Genomic DNA, 18,103 nt, shown 5'->3' with positions numbered 1-18,103 from the left:
GAGTTCTAAGTCGATTCTGTTCAAAAGGTTCGAAAAAAAAGTTTTGAGTAAAAAAATAGTTTAAATTCGGGTTTAAATATTTAAGGCCTAAATTTAACTCGATCAGTTATTTTAAGTTTGTAATATGGGTGAGGTGAGTAAAATTTTAAGTTAAAATTTCAAATCGAATCGAGTTTAAACAAATATAAAATATATTAATATCATGTCTATACTTCATACTACCCATAAACACTTTTAGTATTCAAACCAGTTTTACTATTTAAATTATATATTAATGTTAATTATTGTTTTTATAACTAAATTAAATACATATATCTTTTATTATTTTAATGAAGCCAACCATTTGGAAGCACTTAAACGACTCGAGCGAACTCCGGTTCAAGGTTGAAATTTTTTTAAAAATCTGTCCCGGCCTGCCCGACCACAAACACCTTTAGAAAGGTTTAATAAAAACCTTAGCACGTCTCCCATTAATCTCTATTTCCTTTTCATCATATTTCTTCTCAACGTCTCTCAGTTCACTCCCCAATTCCCAAATGGAACCACTGCTAGGGTTCAAAGAAGAAACGGTTGAAGCTTATAACCAAGACTTTTCATCCTCAACAATACCTTCTAATGCTTACAAATTGGTGCCCTGGTTGAACTGGGCCGAGTGGGATTCAGTGGGAAAATCCCTGTTCTCCTCTTCTCCACGCAAGATTTCCTCCGCTCTCTCAAGAGTACCTACACTTTCTCTTCTCTTTCCATTTTTTCCATTTCTTTGTTGATTTCTCATAAAGTTTCCAATTTTTTTTAGATATCGACTTGGCGGAGCAGAGGTTGTTTACCGGTTGTCATTGATGTCACTGCTTCAATCGTTGAAATTCAGCAGTCCGATCCTTTTTTCCGGTAACCATTTATCCATTAAGTTTTGGTTAAATTCTATTATTAGTCCCTGTACTTTAATTTGGTCATATTAGTCCTCTACTTCTCAAATTTTAAAATTCCAGTACAAGGACTAAAAATGACCAAATTAAAGTACATGACTAAATCTACAACTTTTGCAAAGTCCAGGGACTAATAGCAGAATTTAATCTTCAATTTTTTCCTTTTTTTTTTTTGGAAGAGAGTAATATATATTATATTTTTTTTTCATTCTATTTGCAGAGGGGATAAGTCAAAAGATGATTCACGTTCAGAACAATTGCTAGCTATGTTGTATTGCATGGCAATCCTGAGGTAATTTGTTTTCCCATGAGTCTTTTTCTTAGTAATTGGAAATACTTGTGGTCTAAAGTGAAGTGTAGCTAATGTAAAGCAACTGGTTTACAAAGGAAAGTTTGTGTCTTTCCTAGTTTTATGCTTTGATATGTTAGTTTATAATATATTAATCTTTGAAGGTTTGTTAATTGTGTAATAGAGAAGGCACATAAGAGAGCTGGGAAATACTTTGGGGTCTAAAGTGAAGAGTAGCAAATGTAAAGCAATTAGTTTACAAGGGAAAGTTTGTGCCTTCTCTAGTTTTATGCTTTGATTTGTTATTTTATACTAATCTTTGTAGGCTTGTTAACTGTGTCGTCAAGAAGACACTTATGACATCGAGTAGCAGATGTAAAGCAATTAGTTTAAAAAGGAAAGTTTGTGCCTTCTATAGTTTTATGCTTTGATATGTGTTTCATATTAATCATATATATATATTAATCATTGAAGGCTTGTTAACTGTGTAATGGAGAAGGCACCTAAGAGAACTGGGAAATACCTGGGGTTTAAAGTGAAGAGTAGCAAATGTAAAGCAATTTGTTTACAAGGGAAAGTTTGTGACTTTTCGAATTTTATGCTTTGATATGTAATTTATTTTATATTAAACGCTGAAGGATTGTTAACTGTGTTATCGAGAAGACTCGTAAGAGAACTGGGATTTCAATTGCTGATGCAGCTGATGCAATTGGTATTCCACGAAGACTGATTGATGTTCGCCATGGTAAGTGGCTTTAATAGTTCGAATTGTTTGTGACATTTAGCTACAACAGGAAAAAAAGACAATGATTGGATTTCTTTGTTTTTTGATGTTGGCAGAGGGTTCTCATCGTGATCTCCCATCTCTCACTATTGCTCGAGATTCCTCAGTTGTGGTTGGTGCTTCATTTTTTTGTATTCTCTTTATCATCTTTATCTTACAGGCTTTTTCATTGTGACATGTTCTATGATCCTTGCTGATTTCAGGCACTTAATTGGCTAAAATCCTATTACTGGGAACCTCAGAAAAAGCAAATTCCATTTCAAAGAGATGGAGTTGTTAATATTAGAAGAGAGATCAAATCAAAACTCCGTGAATTGGCATTGTGCATAAAAATCCAAAAGAATCCTGAACTTAAATCTTTGCTCGTCAGAGGAAAAGGTGCTTGTCTCTTCTTTTACTTTCGATTATTTGAATACTTCGATGCTAAACGTTGACATTTTTGTTTCCTCCTTAATATAAGTGTAAGTGATTTCTTCCATGGATTCTTTATCAGATTGTTCTTCTGTCCTGCATCAAACATAGCATGGCATTATCTAGTGCCTTTTTGTAATATTTTTTGGTAAAAGTGCCATGGAGGTCCCTGTACTAGGAGTATGATTGCATTCCCTCCACTAAAAAATGGGCAAATTAGTCATTGTACATCAAAAAGCAAATTGGTCATTTCTATTAAAATTTGATCTATTTGTACCATTAACAACTGGCGTGGCTGGCTTAATAACCACATAGTGACATGTGGCGTGTCACATGTATTTTATGCTAATGTATAGGGACCAGTTTTTAATAGGAGAAATGGATGAAATTTTTAATAGAATGACCAATTTGCTCTTTGATCTAACATATAGGGACTAATTTTCCTTTTTTTTTTTTTGAGTGGAGGGGGCAAAATGCAATCTGACTCCTAGTATAGTGGCCTTCATGGCACTTTTACCAATATTTTCCTTCTAACCTTTAGGGTTGTTCATCTAAATACACCGTAGTTTATATTATTTATTTCTTACAGGTGGCGGGCAATTCAAACACCTTTGTGGCCGTAGTAAATTCTTCTCACTTATGGCAGGGAAGGTCAATTCGTCCCAATCTAGTGGTAGGATATCCTACCTTATCAATTACTGTTAGGTGCTTCTTGGAAAGAAGAATTATGATGCTTAGCATCAGAATTCAAATAATTTAATTGTGCTTAGTGTTGTCAAGTGCACAAGGCGCATTCTAAGTGCTAGAACCCTTATATTTGCCTCAGATGCAAGCCTCAACAAAAGCGCTAGCCCAAGTGAAGTAAACTGCAATATGTATATGTGTGAGTTTTTGCAAGTCTGTGCGTGTATATATATAATATTAAAGCTTCGGATATATGGTTAACTCTAAAGTGTGGTCTAGTTTATCTAGAAAACATTTCAATATGCATGATTTCCTTGCAGTCAATATTTTTTGTTGAATACTTAAATACTGAGGAGTATAGAGTTTGATAGTATCCCTTTCTTTCTAGTAAAGGCATATCAAATGAAAACAAAGAAAAATAAAAGAAATTAAAGAGAAATCAACCAGGTGGGCTTCTTTTATGCCTATTGCCTTACAGAAAAGTGCGCCTTGGTGCGTGCCTGCTCAAATGGGCCTCACCTGGAAGGGTCTGAGGCATTTTGCTGTATAATGATAAGGTGCAGGTGCCTAGGCTTATGCCTTGACAACACTAATTATGCTACTCTTCGGTTGACCTGTTTAGAACCTGTTGCTTCATTATTTCAACTGAAATAATATCGGGATATTTACTGTTGCATTTGTTTATGATTGTTCCATTGACTTAAGGAAATTGAGTGGTATATTGTGTGTGCTCTGATTGGAACTGGTTGAGCCATTATTGTGTAAAATGTACAAAAAGACGATGTTCATGTCTATAATAAAATTATGCATTTCCTGATGGGTGTGTCTGTATTTTCAGGTCCTAAGAAACTGGTTAGTAAAACCATGAAAAGTCTTGTAAGTTTATATTCTACTTCATCCTCGGAAGTAGTGTCTGTGTTATTGGAATTGTTGCTAAGGGCTTTAGATTCTTCAAGCTCCATGGACATTTCAGAAGACTCTGAAAGTGGCCTGGATAGACACACTGCATTGGACGATTGGCAGCTTGTGATAAGAAAATTTTCGAATAAGGAGCCAGAATTGCTTCTGGCCCTTCTTCAAAGGATTCTTGATATGATCGGGACAAATGAGGCATCAAAATACGAAACAGGTAAACATGCATTTATATTGACTTGGTTGTACATCCCTTTTGAATGTCGTACTTTCTACATAATTCGGTTTACTTTCTTATTTTTGTTTAGAAGCCCATCCGACAGCTTCAAAGGGTAGACCGGAGGCTTGCCAAGTAGAACATGTCTCATCTTTGTTTGCATGGCTAGTTAGACATTTAGAATTAAAAGGAAAAAGCATGTCAAATGCAATTCTACTGGAGCTACTGCGTAAATGTCTTTTGGTGGCGTCTTTACGTAACAACCATCTCATGGATTCTGCCCTTCATATTGCACAGTTGATCGGAAACAGTGTTCTAATGGAGAAACTCAACAAATTTCGTTCCTTAGGTTTGTCAAATACAGCGGTTACTGAAGAAAATACTTCAAATGAGATTTGGGGAATTGTTAGTCAAGAGGAATATCTTAATCAAGCAGCTAAGAAGTTGGAAGTTGTAAAACTTCGTCGAACAAAGAGCACTGCTGTGAAAACAGGAGACGATGTTAGAAACTCGAACAGATGGGTTGTGGCAAAATCATGGAACCCATGTCCACTCGGTATGTTGCCTCGTACTCTTGGGTCTTCTGGTCGTATTCCATTGCTTGACTGCGGTAGTGACTGCCAAAAGGATACAGAAGTAATGGAAGCGAAGAATGAGCGGGAACTTAACCGACGAAATGGCAAGAGAGAAGGTAGCGATGATATCCAGTTAATGAATTTCTCAAGCCCTAAGAAGCTAAAGGAAACGGTCGAGAACAAACATGAACAGAGTAGTGAAGGTGTTTCTTCATCAGGTACCTGCAGGCACCTTATGATGGATGGGGTCTGGAAGGAAGTTGGGGCAACAGAGGTCGAGGCTATAGCATCTGCTGTAAGGCTTTTGGTATAGAAACCCTGCATATTAGGCATTGCTTTAGTGTAGGTGTGATGTTTTCAAATTGTATCAGAAGCTGTTGCTGAATTGCCATGGCATAAATTTTGTCAATGGTTCTTGTCCAATGGGTGGAGATTATTTTTGGTAGTATTGAGGAAGTTGTCACTGGGAGGCAATTGAGGTTCTAATATGATATTTTCAAATCATCATGCTTTTATTTCGTTAGTTTTTGGCCCTTGAACTAAACTTTTTTTTTTCTATCCACATTGGCATGTAAATGCCTTGGATTTTAACTTAAACATGCCAATGGACAATTGTGACTACTTCAAACTTGCATGCCAAAATGGTAAAATTTCATTTTAGATCCTTTTAAAATGTCAAGAGTATGGTTAAACAATGACTGCTTTACACTCGTATGTGGAGGTCTCATCAAGCTCTATTGGGGCAATGCCAAAGAGGCAGCTATAAGGGTCTTAGTCCCCAAAATAGTAAACTTTTATTTTAGTCACTTTAAAAATTTTGAGAGTACAAGTTAACACTATGATTTAATTACGCTTTAGCCTCCAAATAATAGAATTTTAATTTAACCCTTTTAAAAATTTTAAAATATACAATGATAAAATTATATATTGACAGATTAAAAAATTATAATTCAAACTGGACCTTCAAAATGAATATGGAGAGATTTTTTTTTTTCATATATATATATAGGCGTGCACGATTTGAATTTACTATTGTTGAAGAAGTCAATTTTGAATACGAATATTAAAAAAAAAAACAAATATTATTATATTAACCTTTTATTATATTAATACTTTTATTTAAACCTACTCTGACCAATTGGATTAGGAATTTTTCGGTATATCATTTTGGACATTAAAATCTGACCAATTCGACTATCTAGTTATTAAAATATTACAAAAAAATTATATATTATTAAAATATTACAAAAAAATTATATAAAAATGGTGAAGAAGTTACTCTAAAGACATTAAGAACCTAAGTCACTAAACTATTAATAAGTTTATGTTTTGGTCACTTAACTTCAAAAAGTTACAAAATGATCATTAAACTATTCGAAAGTTTTAATTTAAGTCATTGGGTTGTTAAAATCGTGGTTGTATAGCATTCTCTGTTCGCGTTGCCTACATTAATCAAAAACTCTGCTTCCCCTTCTCTTCTATAGTTTAGTTTTTTTTTCATAAAATTACTTTGAAAAGCCTGAATTTGCAAACCAAAATCCGAACAGCTTTCTTCTCCAATCTCTAACACTGTTCCACCGTATCGATCATCAAATCCTCACTTGGAACTTGCTAGCTAGACTTTAAAAAAAAAATTAAGAACCTAGTGACTTAAATAAAAACATTCAAATAGTTCAATGAGTTGTATGAAAACTTCGATTAGTTTAATGATTGTTTTTATAACCTTTTGAAGTTAAATAACTAAATCGTAAACTTATTAATAGTTTACTTACCTTAGTTGTAGTTTACCCTTTTCTTTAAAAATGAAGGGTCGATATTCAATCTTGAGATCTGATCACAGTTGACTTGGAGTAAAACCGCCCTTTGCTCGACGTTATTTCATTTATTGTTATTTTTCAAGTTAGTACAGTTTACAAACAGAAGTTCTGGCGGAGAAGCTTGGAAGAAGCCAACGGAGGCAATTGAATTAGGGCAAAATGGGAAGAACATCATCCACCAAGGAAGACGCCGGCGCCCTCTTCCATTCTCTTCGATCTGCTTACGCTGCTACCCTTGTCAATCTCAAGGTTCCTCTCCTTCTCTTTTCCCCCTTTTTGTAACTCTCAATTATTTTTCCTAATCTTATATTTTTTTTTCTTTGGTGGCGTCTTCCATTTACAGATCATTGATTTATATGTTGGTTTTGCAATCTTCACCGCTCTGATCCAGGTACTTCCATTCATCTTCATAATTACTTTTTTTATCTAAATCTTTTCTTGAATGCTTTCTCATTATATTTCATCCGTTTGAAGTTCAGTTTATTACGCATTAGAAATGTTAAATTCTTTTTCTTTTTCGGAAATGCGAGCATATCGTAAATTGAATTAACGAGTTTAATGGAAGGACGCAATAATTTGAAACTCCATGAGAACCAAATTAGCATTGAATGCTCCCTGGAACCTTTTAATTGTTGAAATCGATGAATATTAATCAATTAGATCCTACCATCAAGCTAACGCCAGCTTGGGTGTGAAATGCTATCCCATATATGATGTGGAGCATATTTGAAGCATATGATCAAATTTAAAACACGTATATACCTGCATGGGCAGTTTGAATCTGATGCGTTAAAGAAAAACGTATAGTGCCATTAAAATTTTGTCAGATCTGAGCTGTTTGTTTATGCAATAGGTACAAATATGTTTAAAATTTGATCTGTGTTTTTAAATATGCTTCATGCCAGATCCTAGTTAAAATTTACTCTCAAGCTGGCGGCTAAGCTGAACTAAGTATCTAGTTGATATGATCTTTATACTTTGAGAACTTAATTAAAATGACATGAAGTTTAGGGGCTAATTTAGAATCTGGATTATAGTTTGGGATGCCAGATGTAAATATCCCTATATTTAATTTAGTTGCATATATGTTCAAAAACTTTGTACTCTAATATTGACGATACGCAGGTAGTTTACATGGCAATGGTGGGATCATTTCCTTTCAATTCATTTCTTTCTGGAGTGCTTTCTTGTGTTGGAACAGCAGTCCTTGCCGGTAAGTCAAACTTTCTATCACCACTCTTTGCAAAGGTAAATGACAGATTCTGACACTGATTTGGTTTTGTTGGATTCAGTTTGTCTTCGTATTCAAGTGAATAAAGAAAACAAGGAATTCAAGGTAAGCTTGGTCATGTCTTTTGTGTTTGCGTGTTACTACATGAGTTATGAGGCAGGGGAATAAATACGAAAGGAAATGATCTTATTATCCCCCTTGTCAATCTCAAGGTTCCTCTCCTTCTCTTTTCCCCCTTTTTGTAACTCTCAATTATTTTTCCTAATCTTATATTTTTTTTTCTTTGGTGGCGTCTTCCATTTACAGATCATTGATTTATATGTTGGTTTTGCAATCTTCACCGCTCTGATCCAGGTACTTCCATTCATCTTCATAATTACTTTTTTTATCTAAATCTTTTCTTGAATGCTTTCTCATTATATTTCATCCGTTTGAAGTTCAGTTTATTACGCATTAGAAATGTTAAATTCTTTTTCTTTTTCGGAAATGCGAGCATATCGTAAATTGAATTAACGAGTTTAATGGAAGGACGCAATAATTTGAAACTCCATGAGAACCAAATTAGCATTGAATGCTCCCTGGAACCTTTTAATTGTTGAAATCGATGAATATTAATCAATTAGATCCTACCATCAAGCTAACGCCAGCTTGGGTGTGAAATGCTATCCCATATATGATGTGGAGCATATTTGAAGCATATGATCAAATTTAAAACACGTATATACCTGCATGGGCAGTTTGAATCTGATGCGTTAAAGAAAAACGTATAGTGCCATTAAAATTTTGTCAGATCTGAGCTGTTTGTTTATGCAATAGGTACAAATATGTTTAAAATTTGATCTGTGTTTTTAAATATGCTTCATGCCAGATCCTAGTTAAAATTTACTCTCAAGCTGGCGGCTAAGCTGAACTAAGTATCTAGTTGATATGATCTTTATACTTTGAGAACTTAATTAAAATGACATGAAGTTTAGGGGCTAATTTAGAATCTGGATTATAGTTTGGGATGCCAGATGTAAATATCCCTATATTTAATTTAGTTGCATATATGTTCAAAAACTTTGTACTCTAATATTGACGATACGCAGGTAGTTTACATGGCAATGGTGGGATCATTTCCTTTCAATTCATTTCTTTCTGGAGTGCTTTCTTGTGTTGGAACAGCAGTCCTTGCCGGTAAGTCAAACTTTCTATCACCACTCTTTGCAAAGGTAAATGACAGATTCTGACACTGATTTGGTTTTGTTGGATTCAGTTTGTCTTCGTATTCAAGTGAATAAAGAAAACAAGGAATTCAAGGTAAGCTTGGTCATGTCTTTTGTGTTTGCGTGTTACTACATGAGTTATGAGGCAGGGGAATAAATACGAAAGGAAATGATCTTATTATCCTTCTATATTCAAATGGTTTCGGGACCGCAAAGAAACTTTCTTAACTTAAAAATAGATGCTTTTGAACAGCAATAACCACCCCCCCCGGGGGAAAAATTACTGTCTCCTAGAGGTGGGCATTGGGTAATGGGTATATAACTATATATGTATCATCTATGTGTTAAATCCTTAATTTGAGAATGCTCATTTCAATTGCAGGATCTACCACCTGAGCGAGCTTTTGCAGATTTTGTTCTTTGCAATTTGGTGCTCCATTTAGTGATCATGAATTTCCTTGGCTAAATCGCGCCTCCAGGTTTGCTGTGGACTGCTGGCTGTGATTCATATTTAAAGCATGAAATGAAATTCTTAGGTCATTACTATGAGTTTATGCATATAGCGTATATGATCAGGAATTGTAGTAAGAATTCAGTGGTGTCTTTAGTTAAAGAATTTTGAAGTTGCTTGGAGAGGAACAGTAGACGTTTTAGTGTCAATTTGCTTGTTCTGATTCCTTTCTGTGTTCATCTTTCATACAAGGCATTTTATAGACTTCGGATCTCTCTCTGGTGCTTAACTTAACAATCCTAAGTGCATGCATCGGCATATGGTTGGTAACGTTAATTTTCTTCTAGTTTATGAGTTGGATGAACATTTGAAAAGTAGTGAATTTACGTGTTGCCGGTAATAGCATCGAATCATAAAACATAATGAGCTTGCTTTATATTTTTTATACTGCACAAGTTTCATGGTATTCATGAGTTGCAAAGGAAACGTTCATGAAGAACCTATAGTCATTGATTTAGAAGTTTAACATGTTTGAACCCAGCTGATAAACAGGACAAATTAGTCTCTGTACGTTAGATGAAAGAGTAAACTGGTTTTTTCTGATAAAAACTCCATCCATTTTTACTTTTAAAAATTGGTGTAATTGACAAAATAACTCGACAGTTACATTTGGCGTGCCACATTTACCTTGTGCTAGTTTACCATGACAAGTTTCTAACAGTAGAAATGGATGAACTTTATATCAGAATGACTAGTTTGTCCTTTGATCTAATGTTTAGAGATTAATTTATTATTATTTTTATTAGAGGGAACAAGGGTCTCTATAGTATTTTTATCGTGTTAAATGTCAATTCAAATATGACATGAATCATATTTAAAACATGTGAATTAAATTTTAAACACGTATATACTTATTGCATGGGTAGTTTAAATTTAGCGTGTAAGAAAAAAACAAACAGTTCATTAAAAATTAAGAGACTTATTTTATTTAAGAGAGTTAGTGCCATTGATATATGCATATTTAGTTTGATCTATATGTTTTAAACATTATTCTCATCAAATTCGAACTAGTATTTAATGTCTAAGCTTATATGATACTAATATTTTGAAGAGTTAATTAAACTGTTATAAAGTTTGCAATCAGTTTTGTATATGGATAATCATTTAGGGATGTTTTGTCTTGTTATTGGCTACACTATTTTGTATGATCCGCTAGGCGTTAGTTTCTATTGTCCAAACCTATTTTTACTTTTTTTTTCTTTTTAATTGCACGTTCTATGGTAAATTTGCTATAATAATTTTAAGAGTTAACTGCTTTAAATATACCCAAATTATGTTCTCATTTTAAATTTAAATTGATGTTCAAACGTCAAGATATTTTAATTACATTTTTAAACTATCAAAATTATATCAATTGAGTTTTTTCATTATTAAAATTGTTAAATGACATATCAAATTTTATGTAGTTAAATTTAAAAAATATATATTTTTAAAAGACTAACATAAAAGTAAAAATTAAAAATAAAGTAAATTTGAAAAGAAGAGTGGTCGATTTAGTAATGAAATGACTTAACATTAACAATTTGATGATGCAATTAGAATGATTTAAAGTTTAGGTATCAATTTAAAATAAATGTTATAATTTTAAGATGTTTGATATAATTAAATCTAATCTTAATGGTATATATAAAATTTAATTTTATCAATTTTAACCCAAATTCAATCGGATTGATTTTGGCAATAAAAAGATAATAATTCAAATCTATTTTACTTGAACTAACTTAAATGCATAAAGATTAAAACTTAAAATCATTCAAATTCATCCATTCAAACATGTGATAACACAATTAAAAACATCAGATGAAATTCAATTCACTGGAATTAAAGGATTCGAAAATTCAAAATGATATAAATTTGTAATAAAACCATCGTACGATCAAACCCCCAAGCCTTTTTTTTTTTTTAATATATAGAAAGGAGAAAATTCTTATGAGATGACACGTAAACATTGGACGCCACGCATGCCGATTACTACTCCAATCCTAATCCCTACGCGTCAGCATTTTAAGCTATTCCCCTATTGGCCTCTTCCTTCGCTCGCCGATATCAGGCGATGTAAATCACGTGCTTCCCTCCAACAACATCGCCCCGCCACCACTATACCCCATAAAACAATCCACATTTTCCCTGTCCCAGAAGACTATATAAAAAAGAAGAGAGATCAATTCGTGTTTTTCGTTTATTTTTCCCCCTTGTTTTCGCTCGTATTGTCCTTTTTTTTCAAAAAAGTAAAGCAATAATGTCTACTTTGCCTTTACCTCTCTCGTTCTTTAGATTGAGCGGCACATCTACTAGGGATCTTCCATTTCCTTCCTCGCTTGAACGTTCTTCGGTGTCTTTTCCTTTGATTCCGTTTAGGCGGCTAGAGCTGTTTCGATCTACTTCCGGAATGACGATATCTAGGAGTTTCTCTTTCGTGTTTTGTTCATTGAAAGCTAAAGCAACGGCTGAGCTCGTTCAAGATACGGAATCCGGTATACCTGCCGTTGGTCGTAGTGGAGGTGGAAGGACAACGGAGGTTGAGCATTCTCGTACCTTTCTTGAAGCTCGATCCGAGCAAGGTTCGTTTTCCTTTTTCATTTCTTCTACAAAACATTATATATGTTTATATATATCGGTGTTTATTTAATTAAACAAATGAATTTAGAAAAAAGTATGGTAAATACTACTGCGTGATGCGACGTTCTTTTTTTTTTCGGAAGAAAAGAAATATGTATTTGTAAATATAATGATGTTTTCTTCTTCGTATTATTTCTTTCCTTGCCTCACCGGTAAAAGGAATTAGCTATAAAAAATTGTTATTGGATAATTTTGTTATATTTTTATAAGTTAGTAACCATTCTCTCTCTTTCTCTTTTTTTTTTCTTTTTGGAAATAGAAATTAAAAAAAAAATTGCTTACATCATAGGAAAATGTCGTTTTTATTATTTAATGAATACCTTAATGGATCTTTTTTTTATGGTTTTCAAATAAGCTTGGATTAAAGGTTTTATGGTGTCATGCACAAAGATCACATAAATGAATAATTACACTCAAAAGCGCTTCATGCAAAAATTTTCCTATCAGAATGTTTATTGGAGAATGTGAATGGATGTTGCTGCCGTAAAATAAAAAGATTTCTGGAATCTGTTAATTCTAAGAGCATCAGCATCATGAATTGATCAGGATACGATGAATAATTTATCTCCTCTATAACGGTATACGATGAATAATTTAGTTTGATGGTTTTTTTGCATGAAATCTTTTTATTTTACAGCAGCTACATCCATTCATGATAAGAGCACATCTTGAAATTATCTACTCTGTAACGGTATACAATGAATAATTTAGTTTGATGGGTTTTTATGAGCATATAAAGAAGGAAGACAAGTTGGAAAATGCAGGTGGTTGGACACGATGAAGAATAGAAAGGTTTAGTTTGTTGAAAGAAAAAGTGGGGCTGAAAATGAAAGAAAATCATTTCCTCACTTTGAATACAACTTGCTGTTTTCTTTCAACTACACCCTCTTGTTGTTCCAAAATTAAACCAGGGGACTAATTTTACTCTTGTTCTACTTACTTGTCTACAGAACTCCTATATGGAATAAGGAAGGAAGTAGAAGCAAAAAGGCTACCTCCAAATATTGCAGCAGGAATGAAAGAACTTTATCAGAATTATAGAAATGCGGTGAACTAATATTTTTGAGCTCTTTATTTTAGTGGAAATTAGTGAATGTTCTATATATGATAGATTCTGCTCTGCATATATTTGAGCTCTTTATTTTAGTGGAAATTAGTGAATGTTCTAGATATGATAGATTCTGCTCTGCATATAATGTGTTAGTTCAGATCGCAGCATCAAGCTTCCTTTTGGGTGCTATTTATCCTGTGTCTTTAACAAGCTCATATTTTAGCAAGTCTACTGGCATGTTTTTAAATCTCTTTATTTTTACACTGAATGCATGGTTTATACTTAAATGGTGTATATGCATTTAAAAATTGGAGTATATTTTAGTTTCTCACCTAAAGATTGCAATATTTGGCCAAACCTTATCATTCAATGGTTAGCTTTTATTTGTACCTCCAAAAACCTAAAAAAGAAAATTTTTTGCATCTGGGAACATTTAGGTTTTCCAAAGTGGAGATCCTTCAGCTGCTGAGACTGTGATGTCAAACATGGCTGTTGCATTTGATCGTATACTTTTGGATGTGGAGGTAATTCTACTAAATTCTCTTTCAAGATGATTCTGCTGTTTGTAGCATATATGAATTTCCATTCAGATATTGCATACAGATTATGAGTTTTATAAACTTCTGCATGAAATATGACAGTAACTTTTCAGGATCCTTTTGTCTTTGAACCCTACCACAAAGCTTTGCGAGAGCCATTTGACTACCACATGTTTGTTCAAAATTATATTCGGCCTTTGATTGATTTCAGGTGATTCGGTGACTTCCACCCTGTTCCCATTTTTGGTTTGGTTACTCGTTAATTTAGTTTGCAGAAAGTTCCCTTGAAAATTCAAGATGTGCCTTGATAAAGGAATTTGTGGTTTTCCAATTCCATAACTCTATTAAGAAAACCAAGGTACTGTATTTTAAGGTTAGTGGATGGGACATGCTTGATTATTAGCTAACTTTTGAGACCATCTAGGATTAAGCTTATTCTATGATCCTTATTTCTTGCATTCTCTTTGGTGTTTTTTTAATAAATTTCATGAGGGTTTCTTGATCAGGAAGTGAATAAAATAATAATGCATTTCAAAATTGCAAAGGACCCCTTAATATTCATAGGGTCTCAAGTAGTTTTTTTCCTTCATGTTTGATTGTTTATCATCAACTGTATTGACAACAATTCCAAGAAAGAGAAACATGTATTATGCATATTGCACTCTCTTTCCTGTTTCAACATCTTATTTTACATTTCTCACGGGTGCTTGTATTTTACTTCAATGCTTGTCAACCTCATAATCACATTGCTATTATTTCATGTTCTTCATATGAAATTTTTGTTATCCATATTTTAATCTCCTGAAGAAACTTTTTTATGGGAACCAGAAGACACATTTGGTCTATTGTTTTTTTTGTTTTTTTGGTTATTTCTCTTAACATCAGTCTGTTACATTTGTGGCAGGAATTCATACATTGGAAATCTTTCTTTTTTCTATGAAATTGAAGAAAAGCTTAAGCAGGTACTAATGCTCACTTTTTCCCTTTCCTTGACTCTTCGGAACAAGACTGAGTTTTGCTAAATCCTTTTTTTCACAAAGCTGCGGTTGGATGTTCAATTGTGTTTGCATTTGAAAAGAAAGTTAAAAATCATAACTTGTTTTATCCATTGTAGTGCATGTTTGTAGATGAAAATTTTCATTCTGGCTATAATACTTACATGTTTTTAATAACTAATAAAAACATGTATCCAAGAAGGATATATAGATAACAGGTTTTTGTATGCTTAAATTTGTTTCCATTTTCTTGCAATTTTGCTTTTTGAAATACAAAGAATTTGTGGTGTTCTACTTCCAAATTTATGTTGGCATAAGCCAAAAGTAGTCATACTAAGTTTTCAAGGTTCTGGAGTTTATAACATTCAACTGGAGCCTGTGAAGTGTGTAGTACTGTCTAAATCTTTTATATTTAGCTGGCTTTATATGTATAATTTCTGACAATTGGTTGCAGGGTCATAATGTTGTACTTATATCTAACCATCAAACTGAAGCTGACCCAGCCATCATTGCATTGTTGCTTGAGAAAACAAATCCACGTATTTCTGAGAACATGGTAATTATAAATTTTACATTTTGAGCTTGTGGTAGTAGCCATTGACTGTGCTCTTAATCATATGTTATGCTCTATTTTGCAGATCTATGTTGCAGGGGATAGAGTCATAACAGATCCTCTTTGCAAGCCTTTCAGCATGGGAAGGTATTCAAATAGTTACTTCCTGTTTTGAATTGGTTATTCCAAAATATACTAAAGAGTCACTTACAAAAAAGGTTTTACCATTTCCTTTCAGGAATCTTATATGTGTGTACTCCAAAAGGCACATGTATGATGTTCCTGAGCATGTTGAGATGAAAAGAAGAGCAAACACAAGAAGTTTGAAAGAGATGGCTTTGCTGCTAAGGTGCCTTAATGACCATTATCTTACTTTTAGAACATAACTTTTCATAACACGCTTGAATCAGCACCGTCGTATTTCACTATAATATGCAGCTTTAGACCAAAATTTTTGTTTCATTATAGGGATGGCTCAAAAATAGTGTGGATTGCACCAAGTGGTGGCAGGGACCGCCCAGATCCCTTTACAGAAGAATGGTATCCAGTAAGTTTTAGCAGTCCTCTTTAACTGTTGTTGTTGTTGTTATTCAAGAATTTTTTAGTGCTTCTTATTATCAATTTTATCTTGTAATAAAAAACTGTAGGTACAATGCTAGAAATGTATAAATGCTGCTTTCATTAGGATAGAGTCCAATCCAAAACATATTATCACTTAAAAAGGCCTCTTACTTTACTTTAATTATGTTTCTGCCTCATTTTATTTATGCAACAAGCAATAGTCATTCTTGTGTTAATTAGACCCTCTAAAGGACATGAACCTTTTGACTGCAAATGTGTGTCACCTTATTTTTAAGACAAGCTTGTATTCATTCATACTAATATAAGGGGAGTTAGGATTCCTTTGATTCCTCTTCAGTAGACAATATGAGAAGGCTCATAGGACGATCAGGTGCAGCAGGGCATATATATCCCTTGGCTCTATTGTGCTATGACATCATGCCCCCTCCACCCAAGGTGTGTACTTGCCTGTCAGTTTGTCATATAAAAATTTTCTCTTGTGACTCAATTGCATTTTCCAGGTAGAAAAAGAAATTGGAGAAAAAAGAATCATGTCTTTTCATGGGGCTGGATTGTCGGTGGCACCAAAAATCTGCCCTTCCGAAATTGCTGTTGCTAGGAAAATGTCTGAAGAGGTTAGTCGCTTTATATATTTCAAAAGTTTTGAGAAAAATAATGTATATTGGATGTTGCATGGTACAGCATCTAATCAATGCAGAGTGCACATTTAACTTTATCACTATCATTTCCACATGAGCTTCATCATTTATATCAAAGATGATTGACCATACTAGCAGATATTGATTGTAATCATAACTTCATGTTGACAAAATGACTACCTCAAAGATTTTATTGGATGTGAACCATAACAATTATTTGAATAATTTGATAAAAGTATTATGGAGGCCATTGTACTAGGAGTCAAATTGCATTTTGCCTCTTTTACTCAAAAAATGGGCAAATTAGTCCTTGTATGTTAGATCAAAGAGTAGACTGGTCATTTCTATTAAAGATTTTATCCATTTCTACTGTTAAAACAGAATAACCAAATAGTTACACTTGGCCTGCCATGTATATTTCATTCTGATGTACAGAGATCAATTTTTAATAGAAGAAATGGATGAAATTTTTATTAGGACTAGTTTACTCTTTGATCTAATGTATATGGACTACTTTGCTCATTTTTTTAGTAGAGGGGGTAAAATGTAATCCGACTCCTATTACAAAGGCCTCCATAGTACTTTTATCAAATAATTTCTATGTTCTAAAAAACTCTAGAGGATAACTCTCTAAAAGGATCGTGTTTGTGATCTCTTTAGTTTAAATTGGCTTTACTTTTGGGCAGGCTAAAGATACATATGCACAAGCTCTGTATAAGTCTGTGACTGAGCAATACAATGTCCTCAAATGTGCCATACATGGGAAACAAGGGTTTGCGGCATCAAGCATAGGCATCTCTTTATCGCAGCCATGGAACTAGTCAAAACCTTACTATGATCTCAACATCCGGTAATAGGTATTGACTTAAAATGTGCTTTCTGCAGTGTCAGAATAAGCACATCCTAATGTAATATGTTACTCGATTTACTTGGTGCCAGGTCATTTCCATTGCATATATTTTTGACTCGTTAACAGGAAGCCATCAGATATGTAGATAAAAGAATGCCCCGCAAGACGAACAATATATGTTACTCGATACCCATTGATAACTTAAAACAGTAGATACCTTTTACGTGGAGCTGAATCCATCAGAAACAGAAGCTATGCCGAAAATCTGCTTCAGGTTTGCTTTTGTACAGACCTTACTTTCTAGAAAGAATCAAAACTTATAGATACAGCAAATTCTTACGTGTATATGATCTTTATTCAAATTCGATGCATCACATTATATTTTCTGAGTTGAAGGTCCAATAATTAGTTATGCACTTTTACCGAATATGATATAATAAACCAATTTTGATGGCATCCTTTAGAACATGTTCTCTCTAATAGGAACCATAATTGGAAGGTTAAATGTACTTGATCAAATTAGTCCCTCTGATATTTACTAGATCAATTTAGTCCTTATACTATTAAAAAGAATCAAATACGACTGAATTGGAGTTGAGTTATATTTTCAAAGTTTTTATGGTTCTGTAAATGAAATATTTTGTTCAGAATTGAATTACAATTGACAAAAAATATTTTTCAAGACATTTTTTATATGGCAAATGTTAACTCTGT

At 33.4% G+C, this 18,103-nt stretch overlaps 3 protein-coding genes across 7 annotated transcripts; all 3 read left to right on the top strand.

Moving 5' to 3' along the window:
* The first annotated feature begins 421 nt into the window (after positions 1-421).
* Positions 422-5,302, top strand: LOC121223293 (uncharacterized). 2 transcript variants are annotated; one of them, XM_041104455.1, is made up of 9 exons: positions 422-719; positions 797-888; positions 1,147-1,218; positions 1,854-1,960; positions 2,056-2,111; positions 2,203-2,377; positions 3,000-3,083; positions 3,933-4,223; positions 4,318-5,302. In XM_041104455.1, the coding sequence occupies exons 1-9, from the start codon at positions 537-539 to the stop codon at positions 5,109-5,111; spliced, it is 1,854 nt and encodes a 617-aa protein (XP_040960389.1). In that variant the 5' UTR covers positions 422-536; the 3' UTR covers positions 5,112-5,302. The 2 variants fall into 2 exon arrangements, with proteins under 2 accessions (XP_040960389.1, XP_040960387.1); XM_041104453.1 differs by having other exon boundaries at positions 425-719; positions 4,315-5,302.
* Positions 5,303-6,588: 1,286 nt separating this feature from the next.
* On the top strand, positions 6,589-9,902 carry LOC121223284 (dolichyl-diphosphooligosaccharide--protein glycosyltransferase subunit DAD1). 2 transcript variants are annotated; one of them, XM_041104441.1, is made up of 8 exons: positions 6,589-6,864; positions 6,959-7,006; positions 7,741-7,828; positions 7,908-7,951; positions 8,153-8,200; positions 8,935-9,022; positions 9,102-9,145; positions 9,434-9,775. In XM_041104441.1, the coding sequence occupies exons 1-8, from the start codon at positions 6,775-6,777 to the stop codon at positions 9,515-9,517; spliced, it is 534 nt and encodes a 177-aa protein (XP_040960375.1). In that variant the 5' UTR covers positions 6,589-6,774; the 3' UTR covers positions 9,518-9,775. The 2 variants fall into 2 exon arrangements, with proteins under 2 accessions (XP_040960375.1, XP_040960382.1); XM_041104448.1 differs by lacking the exon at positions 9,102-9,145 and having other exon boundaries at positions 6,676-6,864; positions 8,935-9,057; positions 9,434-9,902.
* A 1,599-nt stretch (positions 9,903-11,501) lies between these two features.
* Positions 11,502-17,778, top strand: LOC107938592 (glycerol-3-phosphate acyltransferase ATS12, chloroplastic). Of its 3 annotated transcripts, none has more exons than XM_041104437.1 (13): positions 11,502-12,123; positions 13,132-13,229; positions 13,670-13,756; positions 13,885-13,982; positions 14,676-14,733; positions 15,221-15,322; positions 15,405-15,466; positions 15,558-15,668; positions 15,788-15,866; positions 16,217-16,336; positions 16,402-16,515; positions 17,226-17,396; positions 17,516-17,778. In XM_041104437.1, the coding sequence occupies exons 1-12, from the start codon at positions 11,802-11,804 to the stop codon at positions 17,358-17,360; spliced, it is 1,386 nt and encodes a 461-aa protein (XP_040960371.1). In that variant the 5' UTR covers positions 11,502-11,801; the 3' UTR covers positions 17,361-17,396; positions 17,516-17,778. The 3 variants fall into 3 exon arrangements, with proteins under 3 accessions (XP_040960371.1, XP_016727297.2, XP_016727298.2); XM_016871808.2 differs by having other exon boundaries at positions 11,504-12,123; positions 17,479-17,778; XM_016871809.2 differs by having other exon boundaries at positions 11,505-12,123; positions 17,226-17,389; positions 17,479-17,778.
* Positions 17,779-18,103: the final 325 nt, after the last annotated feature.

Source organism: Gossypium hirsutum, chromosome A03 (genome assembly GCF_007990345.1).
Source record: "Gossypium hirsutum isolate 1008001.06 chromosome A03, Gossypium_hirsutum_v2.1, whole genome shotgun sequence".
NCBI lineage: Eukaryota > Viridiplantae > Streptophyta > Magnoliopsida > Malvales > Malvaceae > Gossypium > Gossypium hirsutum.
This window is presented reverse-complemented; position numbering and strand designations above follow the sequence as displayed.